The following is a 17,628-nucleotide window of genomic DNA, read 5'->3' as shown; positions in this document are numbered from 1 at the left end:
CTGAACGTGCCAAAATGGCGTCGCTTACAGCGGAAGACTGGAGTTAGTTCGTATCAAAGTGTGGTATTTGTTCCGTTATTGGGTGGCGCGCGCACAGTTAGCCTGATCGATATGGCTACTCTGGATCAGAAATCACCCAACGTGCTTCTCCAGAGCCTTTGCTGCAGGATAACGGGGAAAAGCGAAGGTAGCTAGCATCATATAGCATTAGCATGCTCCGTTCAAGTACACAAAGTACGTAAGAAACGTCAACGCGAGCCGCATTTACAAATGAGCCTTTTTGTTGTTGTGGCCGTTCACATTCGTATTCACAGAATGTTTTACACGTAAATAAAACTATTACTTCGAACTTTGTCATTGACCGGTCACTTCGGCTCACCTTTTACACAAATAGCGACGTTAATCGGTGTTTTTACGTGGCTTCGGGCGGCTGAATCACGAGTGGTTCCTATAACGGAAGGGAGGAAAACTTTGAAATTACACCGAAATTAAAGCTGAAAGGCCTTTTGGTCGGATGCCGAACTGAATATGACCTTTGACCCGTTTCCAACGCAGCGGCTGCGTAAACAAACGCGTGCAAATTTTGGAATAAAGATTGAAAATCCTTTTTTTTCCCTTCTAGCTCTCTTGAGCTAACTGATTGGTTAGCTGGATGCAGACGCCTCGGAGGAAGGTTCTGTTTGTTGCCTTGAGCTTTTTGTTTGTTTGTTTGTTTGTTTGTTTGTTTGTTGTCCAGCTGAAGTCGCCCACCAGTTCCAGTATGCGGTGCGAGTCATCGGCAGCAACTACGCCCCCACCATCGAGCGTGACGAGTTTCTCGTCTCGGAGAAGATCAAGAAAGAACGTAAACGCAGTCGCAGGACGTTGGTGGAAAGCAGCGAGTATCGCCTCTTGAATATTCTGGTTCTGTTTCAGTGCTGAAGCAGAGGAGAGAAGCGGACGCCGCCCTCTTCTCGGAGCTGCACAGGAAGCTGCAGACGCAGGTTGGCGGTTCCGTTTCGCTCGCATCTTAAATGTTACCTCCAGAGTAAAATCTGGCTGTGATTATGTTCGGCCGACGCGTTTGTCTTCTGACCAGAGTGTTCTGAAGCATCGATGGTCCGTCCTCTACTTGCTGCTGAGCCTCTCTGAAGACCCCCGCAAGCCGTCCGGCAGGGTGGGGAACAAAACGCACCCAGATTCCTTTAGCTCTCTGTTCATGAGACTTTTTATTCATCTAAAATATCTTTGCCCCCCCTCCAGGTCGGGAACTTTGGGGCCCTCTTCGCCCAGGCCCTCCCGAGGGACGCCCACTCCACGCCGTTCTATTGCACGCGGCCTCAGAGCCTGGCCTTGAGCTACGGGGAGAGGAGCACCGTGGGCACCAGCGGCTTCGCCAGCCTGGGCGTGTACTCGCTGAACGGACCCACGCCGACGCCGCAGTCGCTGCTGTCTGGGTGAGACCGGTAGAAGACGCACCGTTACATCGATCCAAAGACGTCGTCGTCTGTCTTAGGAAAGGGAAACGGAGGGCCGTTTATTTACGCGGCGCTCGTCCTGTGAGAGACAGTCCGGGAGAGGACGCGTCGGTTAACACGACGGAATGGACTCCCCACTCAGCCTTTTCTAAATCCGTTTTTATGAGGCCATTTAATTCCATTTCTCCGCATTAATAATGCAGCTCGTTCAGATCCAAATGACCAGCGAGCACTCTGGAATCTAAATCCGGTCTCCAAACATAAAAGGTTTCCCCAGTAAAAAGGAAAACAGGGCGGTGCTTTTCTTTCTTTTTTTCCCCTTTTCTTTATTTGCATCATTTTTGGAACAATAGAATTTATTGAATTATAGAAATGTGCCTCGAACAATACATGAATGTGAGCGAGCGACATTTTAAACGACTTTATTCAGTTTCCATTGGATGTACTTTATATTGGGACACCGTGTAAAGCGTAAATTAAAACTCTAGGCTATAGTTTGCAAATGAATGAAAGCAAATATGTGTTTTGAAGATAGCAATTAAAATATTTGAAATGTTGACTCTGAGAAAAGAAAATGGTTTTTGAAAATTACAGTTTAATTTTTAACTTAAGTTTTAAAAAAACTTTTTTTTTTCACATTATTTTTTAGGAACTGCTAAAAGTGATTTCTGGTTGAAAATGAACTTGTTTTCCTATTTTTGTTACAGCCAAACCACCTTTTCAAACATGCTCACCAAATCCCAAAAAGGACTTGTCTTGTTACATTTTTCAATTAAATATGGCGTTTCAATATTTAGCAAAGCTTTAATTCAGGCGTTCCAACCGTTTCTAAGCCTTTAGTAATATTATACTAAATTTAAGCTAAATGTTAAACAGTAGCTAAATTTGATCTCTTCATGAATTTTAATCCCAGATCTTTGTCTTTCAGGCAACCCCCTCCGTCTGCCGCCGGCGCCGTCCAGCCTCTGGGCTCCCGGCTGGCCTGGACTCTTCCCGTGAACTGTCCCCCCCCCTCCGCTCTGAACCCGCCCCCCGCCCGGCCGCCCCTCGCGCCCCCGGCTGCCTCTGCCAGAGTGGTCCGTCCTCCCCGGGACGGTGAGCGCCCTGGCGCCTCCGTGCGGCGCAGGTCTTGGTAAAAGCATCATCGTAAATTCTCCTTCTCCCGTGGGCGCAGGCGAGGTGAGCGAGGCGGCGCTGGTGCGCGACATTCTCTACGTCTTCCAAGGAATTGACGGCAAGTTCATCAAAATGAGCGCCCAGGATAACGGCTACAAGACAGACGCCAAGGTAGCTGAAGAGTTCGGATGCATTCCCTGTTTCAAATCACGACTGAGAAAAGGAAAGTATTCGACCCTTAAAAAGAGGCGCTGCTTGAACTCGCCGGCGACCCAGGTGAAACCCGTCGGCCTCATTTTGGGCGGGGCGCGTTCTCGCGTTGACGTGACGACGCGCCGTGCGTCGAGAGGCGAGCTGTTAACCGGACTTTAAAAGAATCAACGGATCAATACGAAGCTTTTTGGCTCCGAGCCACATCGATCTTTCCCCCTCTCTCTCTCTCTTTCGTGTCCATTCCTTTCAACCCCCCCCCCCCCTCCTCTTCCGTAGCATCGATAAGTGCGCCTCAGTCTCTCAGTGATGCTAAACTTAGCCTCGCGGTTAATCTGCTGTCACTGATGAAGAGCATCGGCTCTGAGTCACTCGTAGCTAGCATTAAGGGTAGCGTTAGCTCGTCGTAGATGCAGGTGAGAGGAGCCGATTGAGCGATCCTGCCCCCCCCCCCCTCCCCGATGCACCCCCAGGGACTTGGGTAATGGTGCGAGTGCTTTTCATCCCCACCAGGTCGTACTGTGCAAGTCCCTGAGGGACACCAGCAGCCGGCTAGCTGAGCTCGGCTGGCTCCACAACAAAGTCAGGAAGTACACCGACGCCCGGAGCCTGGATCAGGCCTTCGGTCTGGTCGGCCAGGTGGGTCCAAGTGGACGGCGTGCTGCTGTACCTGAGGACCCCCCCCCTCATCTCTGCCACACCTTGTTTCGTCCCTCAGAGCTTCTGCGCCGCGCTACATCTGGAGCTGAAGGAGTACTACAGGCTGCTTTCCGTCCTCCACTCCCAGGTGCGCGAAACAAACGCCCCCGCCGGGATGTAGCCGCAGCGCTCTTTATACCGACGCGTTGAAACTTCCCCCCCGCGCTCCGCCGTGAAACCGACGCTTCACCGTCTTCCTGTGTGCTCCACGCTGCAGCTGCAGGTGGAGGACGAGCAGGACGTGGACGCGTCCACAGGGCGGAGCCTGACGCTCAGGAGGCTCCTCGTCTGGATGTACGACCCCAAGGTCCGGCTCAAAACGCTGGCGGCGCTCGTCGACTTCTGCCAAGGTGCGTCGGGGGCGTCGACGGCGGCGAGGGGTCGAAGCGACGTTTTTTATTTCGCTTCGGTTCTTTCTTCTCGTGCGCCGGCAGGTCGGAAAGGTGGCGAGCTGGCGTCGGCCGTCCATTCGTACGGGAAAACCGGAGACCCGCAGATGAGGGCGCTGGTTCAGCACATCCTCAGCCTGGTGTCGCATCCCATCCTCAACTTCCTGTACAGGTGGATCTACGACGGCGAGCTGGAAGACACCTACCACGAGGTACGGCGCGCGCCGTGGCTCGGTGTGAGTTCCGCCCCTGCTTTCGGAGGCGTTTCCGTTGACCCGGTCTGGGAACTGAAACGGCGTGCGGCGTGTGCTTTCGTACGCGCAGTTCTTCGTAGCGTCGGATCCCAACGTGAAAGCTGATCGTCTGTGGCACGACAAGTATTCCCTCAGGAAGTCCATGATCCCGTCGTTTATCACCATGGATCAGGCCCGCAAGGTGCACGCACACGCACACACGCACGCACGCACACGCACACACACACGCACACACACACGCGCACGCCTCTCTCTATCTGACGTTCTCCGTCTGTCCCCTTTTTAGGTACTTCTGATCGGCAAATCCATCAACTTCCTGCATCAGGTCTGCCACGACCGGACGCCGCCGGGCAGAATCACGCCGGCGTCCAACTCCGCAGACACGCCCAAAGACGGTAGGAGACCCGCTTTCTCACGTGCACGCCGCGATTTCTCCGGTAGAGCGCGTGGAACAGCAGCGGTAACGATTTCTGACTTTATTGGTATTTTTAGAGTTTGTTTTGAAACTAAGGATATAAACGACCAATAAAGAGCCTCCTCATCGTTATCGACGTTGCCGTGTCGACGGCCGGCAGCTGTCGATGCTCTTACCGCTCCCCCGTCCTTCTTCCCCTCCTCTTCATTATGAAGAGGAGCGAGTTATACTTAGGTCTCTTCTATTGATCCGGTCTGCATTGCTTGAAGGACGCGACGCTTTCTCTCTCCTCACCCGGTCGCTCGGCAACAGAGCAAACAGGATATTGGAGGGCAATAATTTATTTTAATACAGACACAAAAAAAACATATGTAAACAAATAATTGGTTGCAGTGTGCAAATGTTACGGGTCCCAAATGGCGACCGCATTAACAAAAAGAAAGTCTGTGAAGAGACAAATCATTAGGGAAATGATACGACACACCCTTCTCCTTTTCTCTCCATTCAGAACTCATTTATTTATTTTTAATACATATATGTACAATTTATATATATCCATATATATCCACGCATTAACTGTTCACGTGAACGGACGTCACCTGAAAGATGTGCGCGAGCCCGGAAGACGGCCGCGAGCCGGCGACCGTTACAACTCGCGTGCGCTCCGCCAACCCATTCAAACTCCCATTCAAACTGCCATTCAAACTCGCATTCAAACGCTCCCTAAAGTTATCTAACCAATTACGAAATCATACAATCACATATATAGCTTACGTAAACGGCACACAACATCGGATTCATTATCTAAGAACATTCAACACAATTCTCACCTGTGAAGAGACAAATCATTAGGGAAATGATACGACACACCCTTCTCCTTTTCTCTCCATTCAGAACTGGAGCACAACCCGCAACCCCGCCCACTCACGCGACACCGCGACAAAGGGCTCCGCCCCGCTTTGACTATTTACAGGGTCATATTGGCAACATGTAAAATACTAATTTTAATAATTATTAAAATTATGTAAATCTGTATCTAGTTTAAAGGCTACTAATTTTGGTAATTTATAATTATGTTTCAATAATGATACAAATGTGGTCGCACATATCTGGGTGCGCCACACAAACTCACCACTAGATGTCAGTAAATCCAACAATTGTCTCCAGCTGGCCTGTTCGTGCAGGTTTCTGGGTGGCGTCTGCGCTCTCAGCGTTGTTGGTCGTCACGGCAACACCGTTCAAAGCCGTAATGCGTGTAATAATGATGCTAACGCACGCCTGCCGTCTCTCGTAGCTGCCGAGCTGCTGTCGGACCTGGAGGGGGCGTTCCAGGAGAAAATCGACGCCGCCTACTTCGACACCAGCAGGTACCTGCTGGACGTCCTGAACCGCGGCTACCTGCTGCTGGAGCACCTGCAGGCCATGAGGAGGTACCTGCTGCTGGGCCAGGGGGACTTCATCCGGCACCTCATGGACCTGCTCAAGTGAGCAAACGGGCACGCCTCTGCTTCCTCGCGCCGCCGAGCGCCGCTTTCATCGTCCCGCGTCCTCGTCCTCGTCCTCGTGTCCCCAGGCCGGAGCTGGCGCGTCCCGCCACCACTTTGTACCAACACAACCTGACCGGCATCCTGGAGACGGCGGTCAGAGCCACGAACGCCCAGTTCGACCACGCGGAGATCCTCAAGAGGCTGGATGTGCGCCTGCTGGAGGTAGCGTGCGTGCGTGCGTGCGTGCGTGTGTGCGTGTGCGCGTGTGTGCGTGTGTGTGTGCGTCTGCCTGCCGTAGCAGCTCAGCCGTGTCTTTGTCCTGTCCAGGTGTCTCCTGGGGACACGGGCTGGGACGTGTTCAGTCTGGACTACCACGTCGACGGACCCATTTCCACGGTATCAGACGCGTGTGTGCGCGTGCGTGCGTGTGCGTGTGTGTGTGTGTGTGCGTGCGTGCGTGCGTGCGTGCGTGCGTGCGTGACCACGCCTTTGTGTCTCAGGTGTTCACGCGGGAGTGCATGGCCCACTACCTGCGCGTCTTTAACTTCCTGTGGCGGGCCAAGAGGATGGAGTACATCCTGACCGACATCTGGAAGGGCCAGATGTGCAACGCCAAGCTGCTGAAGACGATGCCCGGTAACGGCTCCTCGCGCACGCCGCGTTCCTCTTAAGCGCGCGCCCGCTTACCTTCTGCGTTTCTATTGGCCGCCCAGAGTTGTCGGGCGTCCTGCACCAGTGCCACATCCTGGCCTCCGAGATGGTCCACTTCATCCACCAGATGCAGTATTACATCACCTTCGAGGTGACGTCCGCCGACACGCCGGGCGTTCGGCCCGCCGCCCCGGGCCTTTGAGCAACGCGTGCTTTTTTTCCGACCGTCCAGGTGCTGGAGTGCTCCTGGGACGAGCTCTGGAACAAGGTGCAGCAGGCGCGGGACCTGGACCACATCATCGCGGCGCACGACGTCTTCCTGGACAGCGTCATCTCCAGGTGTCTGCTGGACGGCAGCAGCAGGGTGAGCGCACGCACACGCACGCACGCACACACACACGCGGGACGCGTGCGCGTCCTTCATGTCCTTCCCGTCTGTCCCCTCCAGTCGCTGTTGAACCAGCTGAGAGCCATTTTCGACCAGATCATCGAGTTCCAAAGCGCCCAGGACTCGCTGTACCGCTCGGCGCTGGAGGAGCTCAGCCTCCGCCTGCAGCATGAGGAGAGGAGGCGCCGGCGAGGGGAGGAGGTAGGGGGCGTGGCGGGGGCGGGGCTTCTCTGGGCTCAGCAGAGACTGACCTGCGTCGCCGGTCCAGGGTCAGTGGGGAGTTACAGCCGAGCAGGAAGCGGAGGAGACGAGGAGAATCATGGAGTTCCAGGAAACCGTGCCGAAGATGCGATCGCAGCTCCGCATCCTCACCCACTTCTACCAGGTAGCCCCCCCCCGACCCCCCCGCAGGAGAAACCCTCCTCCTCACTCGTCTACCCGCTTCCCCCTCCAGAGTATCGTCCAGCAGTTCCTGGTGCTGCTGATGACCAGCACTGATGAGAGTCTGCGTTTCCTCAGCTTCAGGCTGGACTTCAACGAGCACTACAGGTGCGTTTAGAACCGCCCCCCCCGTCCGGGGGCGAGCGGCGTGTCTTTATCATCCACTAACTCCGCCCACAGAGCCAAAGAGCCCAGGCTGCGAGCCTCGCTGGGAGCCGCCCGCAACCGACGACTGTCAAACATCTGACACGACTCGGGCGGGGCCGTCCGACTTCCTGGTCCGACGGAGCACGAGGTGCGAGTTCAAGGAGCCGCTCCAGCGCCGCGCTTCACCCGACGACTGATGACATCACAGCAGGACGCCGGGTTAGAACGGGACGGGAGGTCCAGGGACTCGAACTCAGAACGCCAGCAGAGGTGGATTAAAGCTGCTGCGTCCCACGAGGGAAACGAAACCGTCCGTCCCCCGGCACGGGATTTATGTATATAGATTATGCAAAAGTATATAAGTGTGTATCTTCCCACTAGGGTTCAATCATATATTGATATTTTTACAACTTTGTGTAAAGCCTTAGATCGGACCGTTTCCCGGAGGCGATTCCGATTTCAAGGCAAAATCCATACAAGTTCAAATATTTTTTATTTTCTGTTTGCACATTTAGGGAAAAGAGTTGGGAGAGTCAAGAGTTTACGTTTACGTCTTTAACAGTTCCCGTATCGTATCAGACAAATTCCATCAAACGGATGAGAAGTGGCGAAAAATGATAAGAAATAAACCTGCTTTTATTCGGCTAATTGCAGGGGTCGTGACCTTCATTAGCGTCTCATTCCGTCTTTCTGTGTCTTCTGAATGAGACGAGTCGACCGCAACAAGCCTCACTAAACAAATGAGCCGTAAATATCCGATTTCTCTTAGAAGAATGTAAATATTTCTGAATGAATGCCCAGTGTCAATAAACATGTCAACAAGGTTTGGCGCGGCGTCCTCTCATTTGAAAGCCTCGAGGGGAGCGATCGGGAAAAGTGTGATTTTGTGCGTATTAAATAAAACATGTTTCTCCGGAGGCAACGATCCAGTCAGAGGTTCAGATTCCCTGAAAATAGTCTGAACAAACCGGAACCGGGTCGGAAGCTTTTCCGTCAGGAGGATCGAGTCGGCAGGGCGAGGCAGGGTGGAGCAAACTTCAGGGCGTGGTCTCTTGATTTACATGTTCCCCTCTTTCGCATCACTATGTAGGGGGGTTAGGATTGGGGCTAAGGCTAGGGTTGGGGCTAGGGTTGGGGCTAGGTCTAGGGTTGGGGCTAAGGCTAGGGTTGGGGCTAGGGTTGGGGTTGGGGCTAAGGCTAGGGTTGGGGCTAAGGTTGGGGCTAGGGTCTAGGGTTAGGGTTGGGGCTAAGGCTAGGGTTGGGGTTGGGGCTAAGGCTAGGGTTGGGGCTAAGGTTGGGGCTAGGGTCTAGGGTTAGGGTTGGGGCTAAGGCTAGGGTTGGGGCTAAGGCTAGGGTTAGGTTTAGGGGGGGTTTTATCCAACATCCTAAGATGTTGGATGGGCACGGGCACAGGTGATCAATCACTTTCGCTTCAAATCTAGAGAGAATGCTAGGGTTAGAGTTGGGGTTAAGGTTGGGGCTAAGGCTAGGGTTGGGGCTAGGGTTAGGGTTGGGGCTAAGGTTAGGGTTGGGGCTAGGGTTAGGGTTGGGGTTAGGGTTGGGGTTAGGGCTAAGGCTAGGGTTAGGGTTGGGGTTAGGGCTAAGGCTAGGGTTAGCTAGGGTTGGGGTTAGGGTTGGGGCTAAGGCTAGGGTTGGGGCTAGGGTTAGGTTTAGGGGGGGTTTTATCCAACATCCTAAGATGTTGGATGGGCACGGGCACAGGTGATCAATCACTTTCGCTTCAAATCTAGCCTGAGGATGGAGAGAATTCAAGGTAAGGAAAAAATAAGAAGGGTAAGGTAAGAAAAAAGAGGGAAGTGTGGCAGGAACAGACAAAGGGGAAGGAAGGGTTAAGTTTAAGTTTAGGGGGGGTAGAAGGGGTTAAGGTAATAATTGGGTTAGGGTTAGGGTTGGGGCTAGGGTTAGGGTTGGGGCTAAGGCTAGGGTTAGAGTTGGGGTTAGAGTTAGGGTTGGGGCTAGGGTTAGGGTTGGGGCTAAGGCTAGGGTTAGGGTTGGGGCTAGGGTTGGGGTTTGGGTTGGGGCTAAGGCTAGGGTTAGGGTTAGGGTTGGGGCTAAGGCTAGGGTTAGGGTTGGGGCTAAGGCTAGGGTTGGGGTTAGGGTTGGGGTTAGGGTTATGCGGCAGGTTTGGGCACCACGTGATCGTGGGTTCGAATCCCACCGGTTTTCGTGCCACGGCCGGGAATCTGCGACCCAGGGGCTTTTTTTCTGTTTTTTCGCACGACGTCACAAAGATTGTAAAAGCCTGCCGGGGCTCGAACCTGCGGTCCTCCCTTCCAGGTCCTGCTCCTCTACCCTCTGGGCCACAGACCCAGATACAAAACGCGGTCACCTTCACAGACCTCTGTCAGACTCAAGGCTTGGAGGGTGAGTAGAAGCAGCTGGAGCCGGATGATGGCAGGGCAGGTAGGATCAGGTAGTACAGCAAGGAGCAGCAGGTGGAGGATCAACTCCGAGCGTCCAGGAGGAAACTCGTGACCAAACCTTTTATCCTCCAAGAGAAAATTAAATAATACTTAAAATATATATATATATAGATATTTTTTTTTTAGATTTTTGATCAAAGATTGATTAAATCACAGATGTTTCCTTCAAGTTCTTCAATTTAGGAAATGTTACTCCTTTAAAGCGAAGAGTATTTTGATACATTCGGCTTTTGGGGATTTTGAGACTTCTTTATCATAAATTAGATTTATTTTTATTTTATTTTCAAAAAAAACCAACCAAACAAAATCACCTGCATTTTACAAAACTCCATCAAATTTAGAAAAAAATCTGTACATTATAGAACATGTAAAAAAAAAATGTATGAAAAAAAAAAGACTTATTTTTTTTTAAATCCAGAAAGTTCCATTAAGACCTTATTTTCCAAAAATCTGATTTTTCTGGCAATTTCTTCATGGCTCAGGCTTTAAGGCGTTACCTTTTAAAACCAAACCTCGTCGGGCTTGAACCCACGAAAACAGAATCTCTTGCCAGACGCTGATCCTCCTGGACCACCAGAGAACTACAGGCCAGAAACTGAAATTTACAGATGCAATGAGAGCTGGAAGACAAAACACTTAAAAAAATACTCTAATCAGAGCAGAGCCCGGTCTTTACGAGGTCACAGATAATGACTTGATCATCTGGATTTTGTTCATTCATCCATTAGATTATCTAAATAACTAAAGCATCGTTAAGTCTTAGATTCCTGCTATAAATAGCTAAGAATTAAGAAAAATAGCTGAAAAAAAACGGAAATTGTTCCAGGTGTGCAGGAATTGTTTCTCCTCACAGCCACCAGAGGGCGCTGTTGCTTTAACATGGGAGGATAAAGCTTGAAGGTAACTCATCAAAGATATATATATAAAAAAGAAAATTAGGCTTGAGAAATAAATTACTATTCATATAAAAAATATTAAAGTAAAATGAAAATTTAGTATTATTGGTAATATAATATAAAATGAAAGTTTGATCATTTGAGGATCAGTCACATTTTAATAAGAATTCTATCCGACCAACCTTATTGAAAAGATAAGAGGGAATATGAAACCACAGAGAGTTTTTGTACTGTAATCATTTCATTTTAGTACATCGTAATTACTTCAAAAATTAATCACATTCATGCCGCCTTCTTTAATCGGTTATATCTCATTAGATGTTGGTTATTCCGAATAAAGTCATATTGAATTGGATTCATTCATTCATATCTGTCAGGGACAGCTAAAGAACATCCTGGATATATCAACCTGGAAAAAACTTCACTCTTGTTACGAATAAAGAAATAGTTCTTACCAGGAAGAAGAACTCTGTGCAGATCCGGGTCTTGTGGTTCTCAAACAAATATCAGGATCTGGATGCTGATTGGACAGGAGCACTTGTTCTATCTCTTCTGGATCCTCACCAAAACTTAATCATCTGCAAAAACGACATCGCAGCTTGTCCTCCCGTGTTTGCAATCGCTGGAGGACCAGATATCAGGAATCGGATTGCGACTCGTCCGGTTAAAAAGTTTGGCAGGAATTAAAGAACCGCATCAAAAGGAAACAAAAGCGCTTTGAAAACCTGCCTTTGCTATCTGTAGCAACAAATCGAATTGATTTTCCACGCGATCGCCTTGACACTAGCAAGGGACACACTCACGAAAAAATCTAACGTGCTGCTCCGTTGCCACGGTCACCAAACCAGCAAACAGACGGTTTTTCTCTTGCTCCTTGTGCTGCACTTTGACATTGATCGCCTCCGTCTGGACTCTCTCCGCTCCGGTCCACTTTTCCCCTTCAACACCTGCAAGGAGGTAAAGCAGAAATAAAGTGGCCTATTCTGGGAAATATCTCTCTCTCCACGGATCCGTCTCAGACTAAAACTGGGGGGGGGGGGGGGGTAAAATACCTACCTGCTGTTGCACTCTGGGGCTGATTTATTCATGCTGAGGGGCCCGTTCAGGTGTGATGCATAAACCAAATGCTCCACGCAACACGAGCTGCAACATAACGCCCGTTAAAGGGAAGTCCTGCGCTCGATCCCGTGGCTCGGCCGGGGTTCGGCCTTTTCCTGCTCCCCCTGTAAGCGCCTTGAGATGACGTTCCGTTTTAATCTGCCGCTGTAGAATGTTATTCTGGGATATGCAGAGTACATGAGGTGTAGATCTAATATAGATTACAGATTAGGGGAGCTTCTCGCCTGCCTGGAATAATACATACCCACTGGGGGCAGTTTGGGGTTGCCTGAAAGACCTTTAATGATCAATTATAATCTTTTTTTATCAAACGATTGTTTTTTTTCCAGTGTAAAGCTGTCGTATTTAAAGCTAATTTCCTGAGCATGATAAAAGTGTCTCCGTCCGCTCACTCAGGTACTTCTCCTCCTCCTGCTTATAGCAATGACGCTTTCTTGGTTACCATGGCAGCCAATCAGTATTCCTGGTGCCAGGCAGAAATAGGCTTTGACTGGTTAATCAGTATTCAAAGTGCACGTTGGCTTGGTTGGATGCTGCTCTACCCTACTCCCTCTCTCTCTCTCTCTCTCTCTCTGTGTGTGTCAAATGTCATTTATAACCCGTGAGATAAATTATTCCTGCCTTCCCATGCCTCTTACCTCATTAACACCCCCCCCCCCCCTTTTTTTTGAGTGTTGCAAGAAGAGGAGCGACGAAGGGAAGGTAATAATTCCATCAGGTCGACGGAGGTGAGGAGAGGAGGGGAGGAGGGGAGGAGAGGAGAGGAGAGGAGAGGAGAGGAGGAGGGGAGGAGAGGAGGGCTCAAAGAGGAGACTGGGCGTGAACAGACGGTGTCGAGTGTCATTCATCGTTTCGTGACCTTCATCTACTCTGAACCGTAAAATGTAATTACTAGCTAAAATTAAAAGCTAATTAATCCGAGATTTGTTACATTTGACTGGAATCATGTCGTCATGGAAACACTAATTGCAGCTTACTGGCTGGTCATTTTTTTATTTAATCAACCACATTCCTATTTTTTTTATGCTTCAAATTTCTTCTGAAAAGGCATTTTCTGTGAAATAAAAAGGTTGACTATAATAATATAATAGTTCATTAATAACTCAAATGTTTTATTTAATTCTAAACTGTTGACATGCTGCAGTAACATGTTTGCGACCAGATTTTAAACTCAATAAATATTAAAAAAATATTCAAATGTCCCCTGCTGGGCTGCAGCCAGAGGGAGGGACGCGTGTCCCCAATGTCCCCCAAATACTGTGCAACAAATGCAAAAGACACATCCTCCATTACTTGAGTGATCAGAGTATCGGTTTCTAAGAAAATAGAAAACAAAGTTCAGAGTACAAATACTGCAGCTGATGAAGATGAAGATGACTCCGGGCGGGACAGACGACCGAAAAGCAGAAGTTGTTCCGAATTCCCCCCAAAAAATTACAAATTGGTAAAAGGTGGGGAGGCAAGAGTTAAAATTGTTACAAATTCTAAAAATATATGTTCTAAAAAATAAAGGTAACTCGAGAACGGAGTCACGAAGCATTATTTAATAATAAACGACAATAATAAAACATTTCCATAACTAGATTTGAATTAAAGTCACGTAATTAGACAATTTGCTGGTTCATCGGTCTTTAAAAGGAGGCAGTGTGTGTGTGTGTGCGTGTGCATGTGTGTGCGTGCCATCATACTGGTGTACCTATGAAAAGGTTTAGGATTATTGCATCATTAATGATGATAAATTGATGAGGTTTTAGCCAATAAACAAATCGATCAGTTTCCTTTCTATAAATCCTTTATTCAGCTTTATTTTTTTCAGTGTGTACAGCACGGATCAGACACGGAAAGCAGACGAGCGTCGCTTTGCATAAGGAGACGTACATCTGCTACAGTTTGATTGTGGCTCACAGCTAGCACGGTGATAGCGCGTCGGTTAGCATGATCTTCAGGCCGAGCCAATCAGAGGTCAGTAGGTTTGATCACGGGCGGGTCGTGGATTTTTTGGGATTTGTAAATTTGGCTCCTGTATGTGGAACTCTGATCAGCCCCCCCCCACACACACACACACACACACACTCGTCCCAAAGCGAAGACTTTGTGACTTCATGCAATTAGATTAACGTTATTTACAGTGTTTGTGAGGTCTTCAGCATTCAACCTTTGCCCCTTAACAACGATTGATTTCCGGATGCAGTTTGTTTTCACCCAGAGAGGCGGTGGCGGCGGCCATCAAGCATCTAAGCAGCCATGAACGAAAGGAACCAGATGTGCAAACTGCAGATGTTTTCCATTCCCATCACATCCGGTCGTCTTTCCATGCAACAAGTGGGAACCAGCCCAAACGGAGGATGAAGACGAGCAAGGAGGGCGGGAGAAAACATCTTCCTGATCTCAAAGCGGATTCCAAACACGGTTCGTTCTGAATCTAGAGCCACGGATCTGCAGCGGCTGCTTTCATAAAGCGGGGAGACGATTGAAGTCCTTCTCTTTGATCCGATTATCCTCCAGCGAGTGAAGTCGCTTCAAAGAGACGCAGGCAGCTGAGAAACCAGAGGATGCATTCAAAAATAACAAACTCTGAGAATCTGCCCCCCCCAACATGGAGCCCAGGAAGGCTTAGCATTTAGCAGAAACAGTCATTGTTGATCATGAGAGGCACTCACAGAGCAGGAATCTAGTTTCATCACCTCGGACGATCCCACAGTGGAAACACGTCGACTTTTAAGCATCGAGATCACAGTGTAGAACGTAACGGAACCGCAAACGTCGAAGAACCGTCCATTAAACGCGTTTTTACCATCAAGCTCCAGAATGATTTTTTTATTTTTCATTTGCATACTCATCAAAGTCATGATTTCAGAGGGAAACCGAAGGACGCTCTCATCGCGGCTAGCAGGCTAGCAGGAATGCTATATTAGGGTGCAATTAGTTGATTAAATGTTACCTGAAAACGGTGTCATGTCAAACTCTGAGCGGGGGGGGGGGCTACAGCTACCCTCGATGAGTAATCTGATTAAAGTCTGCGGCGGTTTGGGAGCAAAGAGAAGCGCGCTGGAAGCTTGCGTCCGTTTCGTTGTCAATGACGACGAACACAACAACACGATCACAGTGTCAACAGAAAGCCTGGATGCGGACCGGACCGGACCGGACCGCGGAGACGCTCACAGTGAGAAGGCAAAGAAAGAATCTATTTGGTGCACGTCGCTCAGGCGTGCACGTTTCACGTGCATGTTTCAGCTGCGGCTAACTTTGTGTAGCTGCTAGCGCTAAACCGAAACGAAGCTGCGGCGTGGCTGAAACGTGCTCGTTGTGAGACAGCGGCTAGTCAGGACAGTCCGGCTTCACTATATATAGATATACATGTATATATATATATATAAATATAATCCTCCACATTGATGCGTCGACAACACAAAGATGAATGAAGTACTTTTAGTACTTTTACTCAGTTACTCCTCTACACGGTGGCTTTAACGTCATTCACCCTGATCACCTTCTTTCTTACCTTTACTTTCAAGTAGTTGTCAAGGCAACCGAAACGAGGACGCCAGCTGGCCTGTCCGTGAGGTTTGCCCCCCCCCCCGTCTATAACGTTCTCCTCCGTGTGAACAGCGAAGACGTTTCCATTGTTCAATAGTTTTGTTAAATAGTCATTTAGTCTCCCACGTGAAGGCTGCCATTGGGCCCATCTCGACCCCCCCCCCCCCCCCCCATCCCACAAAGCTGGAGCCGTCCAATAGGGAGAGGTGAGATGGGACTTGCCCCCCCCCCCCCCCCCCCTTTGCTGAACTTGAACAGTTTCTTTTGTCTTTCTTGTTGCAGTTTTTTTAGCTCAGCTGCGGTGCGAGTCTCTGACTTGTCTTGGCTCTGATTGGCCAGGAGGGCGTGACACGTGCGGGGGGGTGGGGGGGGGGGTTATGTCGCCTCCTTGTCGGGTTTGTTGACAGGTTTGCCGCCGTTCATGACCACCGGATCGCTGGTTGTGCTTTTAGAAGCTGGGCCGCCAGCGGGCTTAGGCGCCGCCTCCCCTACATCGTGTAACGAAGGTCACGGTACATCGCAACTACAGAGGGTGGGGGGGGGGGGGGGGGGTACAGAAGAGGGAGCAGTAAGGAAAAATGGGAATCATTAAAGATAAGGGAAGGAAGAGGAGAGGAAAGGAGGAAGCGGAAGGGAAGAGGAATACCAGGAAGCAGAATAAAACGCTACCTTCTATCGGTTTGGGCAGGAAGTGGGCCGCCGGCTTGGTCTTCTTGACCCGGTTGCCCTTCATGGCCCCGCCCTCTTTATTGAGTCCCAGAAACCAGGCCCGGCCCGACTCCCTTCTGCCTGTAGAGCATCGAGCTGTAGATCACGTAGTAGTTCTCGAACACCGACTCCTTGAACTTGCACTCCGCCGTGAACAGTTCCTGGGGGGGGGGGGGGGGGGGGGGGCGAAACAGAGGGGGGGGCAACAGACTCAGAAACGTCGTCTTTATCAGGAGCTCTGGTTATCATTTAGACGACGCGTGTTCCGACTGACAGCGAGGATATGAAAGAACAGCAAAGCTACCGCCCCCCCCCCCCCCCCGAGGTCCCCAGACCCCCCCAGAAGGGGACGTTCTAGTCCGACTCCAGATCGTCTCTTATTGGCTGCCGTGGGCCACACAAACGCATTGTCATTCCGCTCAGGTCTGTCGGTCCGAGTCTCATAGCAACGTGAGGAAGAGAGGCGACAGTGTCGCCGTGGCAACCAACCAGCGCTGAGAAGGGAGGGGGTGACTAAATGCACGGGGCAGGTTTCTGATGAATGGATGCTCCATTTACTGGCAGTCAGGCAGTTTGGGTTTGCAGCCGAATCATTTTCCTTTATCAGAATGAATTTAGAATTGATCTCCAGCCCCTCATTATGGATTCACTGGGGGGGGGGGGGGGGGGGGGTCTTTGCCTGTGTGCAGAGACTTAGCAATGCTGGACAGCGAGGACATGCGCGAGGAACCTGAACCGCACAGGCGAGTCGTTTTAAAACGCTGGTTTCACAAGCCGTCGGATCCTCAGTGGGAAAGAATGAATGAAAGAAAGGCTGAAAACGAGACGAGGGACGAGAGAGAGAAAGGGACGAGAGGAAAGGGACATGAAGAGAGAAAGGGACGAGAGAGAGAAAGGGACATGAGAGAGAAAGGGACAAGAGAGAGAAAGGACGAGAGAGAGAAAAGGGACGAGAGAGAAAGGGACGAGAGAGAGAAAGGACAAGAGAGAGAAAGGGACGAGAGAGAGAAAGGGACAAGAGAGAGAAAGGGACGAGAGAGAGAAAGGGACGAGGCCTCCTGATGGGCGAGCAGCAGGGTTCTCTCTCTTTCTTATTCCATCGCTCTTCTTTCCTTCTGTCATTTCTGCAGAGATGTAGTAAATATGGGGGGGGGGGTATTAGCACGGCGCTAATTAGCCATGGGAATTGTGGGTAAACAAATCCCCCAGAGAACAATGAGGAGGCGGCGTCTCCACAGGACGTCCTCAAGAGTCAAAGCTTCAAAGCTCC

General features: G+C 50.2%; 2 protein-coding genes across 2 annotated transcripts in view; one reads left to right on the top strand and one right to left on the bottom strand.

Moving 5' to 3' along the window:
• Window positions 1-111: 111 nt before the first annotated feature.
• Window positions 112-8,477, top strand: LOC137912077 (gamma-tubulin complex component 3 homolog). The gene is made up of 23 exons (XM_068756431.1): window positions 112-187; window positions 737-844; window positions 916-983; window positions 1,079-1,156; window positions 1,243-1,436; window positions 2,386-2,552; window positions 2,632-2,744; window positions 3,297-3,422; window positions 3,502-3,570; window positions 3,700-3,832; window positions 3,917-4,083; window positions 4,196-4,306; window positions 4,412-4,520; window positions 5,835-6,024; window positions 6,114-6,249; window positions 6,355-6,423; window positions 6,528-6,663; window positions 6,741-6,829; window positions 6,911-7,042; window positions 7,127-7,267; window positions 7,335-7,451; window positions 7,521-7,615; window positions 7,688-8,477. The coding sequence occupies exons 1-23, from the start codon at window positions 112-114 to the stop codon at window positions 7,752-7,754; spliced, it is 2,691 nt and encodes an 896-aa protein (XP_068612532.1). The 3' UTR covers window positions 7,755-8,477.
• A 7,548-nt stretch (window positions 8,478-16,025) lies between these two features.
• Window positions 16,026-17,628, bottom strand: part of LOC137911895 (fibroblast growth factor 14-like) — an 8,077-nt gene continuing 6,474 nt past the window's right edge. Inside the window, 4 exon segments of the mRNA XM_068756237.1 lie at window positions 16,026-16,159; window positions 16,162-16,173; window positions 16,320-16,431; window positions 16,433-16,519. Of these exon segments, the coding sequence (XP_068612338.1) occupies window positions 16,026-16,159; window positions 16,162-16,173; window positions 16,320-16,431; window positions 16,433-16,519 (345 nt within the window).

Source organism: Brachionichthys hirsutus, chromosome 24 (assembly GCF_040956055.1).
Source record: "Brachionichthys hirsutus isolate HB-005 chromosome 24, CSIRO-AGI_Bhir_v1, whole genome shotgun sequence".
Lineage (NCBI taxonomy): Eukaryota > Metazoa > Chordata > Actinopteri > Lophiiformes > Brachionichthyidae > Brachionichthys > Brachionichthys hirsutus.
Note: the sequence above shows the minus strand (reverse complement) of the source record. Positions and strands in the feature narration are given on the sequence as shown.

Excerpts from the sequence above, each read along its gene's own strand:
- LOC137912077 (XM_068756431.1), top strand. The coding sequence starts at position 112 with ATGGCTACTCTGGATCAGAAATCACCCAACGTGCTTCTCCAGAGCCTT. Across the intron at positions 2,745-3,296 it reads GCTACAAGACAGACGCCAAG|GTCGTACTGTGCAAGTCCCT; the intron begins GTAGCTGAAGAG and ends CATCCCCACCAG. Across the intron at positions 4,307-4,411 it reads CCATGGATCAGGCCCGCAAG|GTACTTCTGATCGGCAAATC; the intron begins GTGCACGCACAC and ends TCCCCTTTTTAG.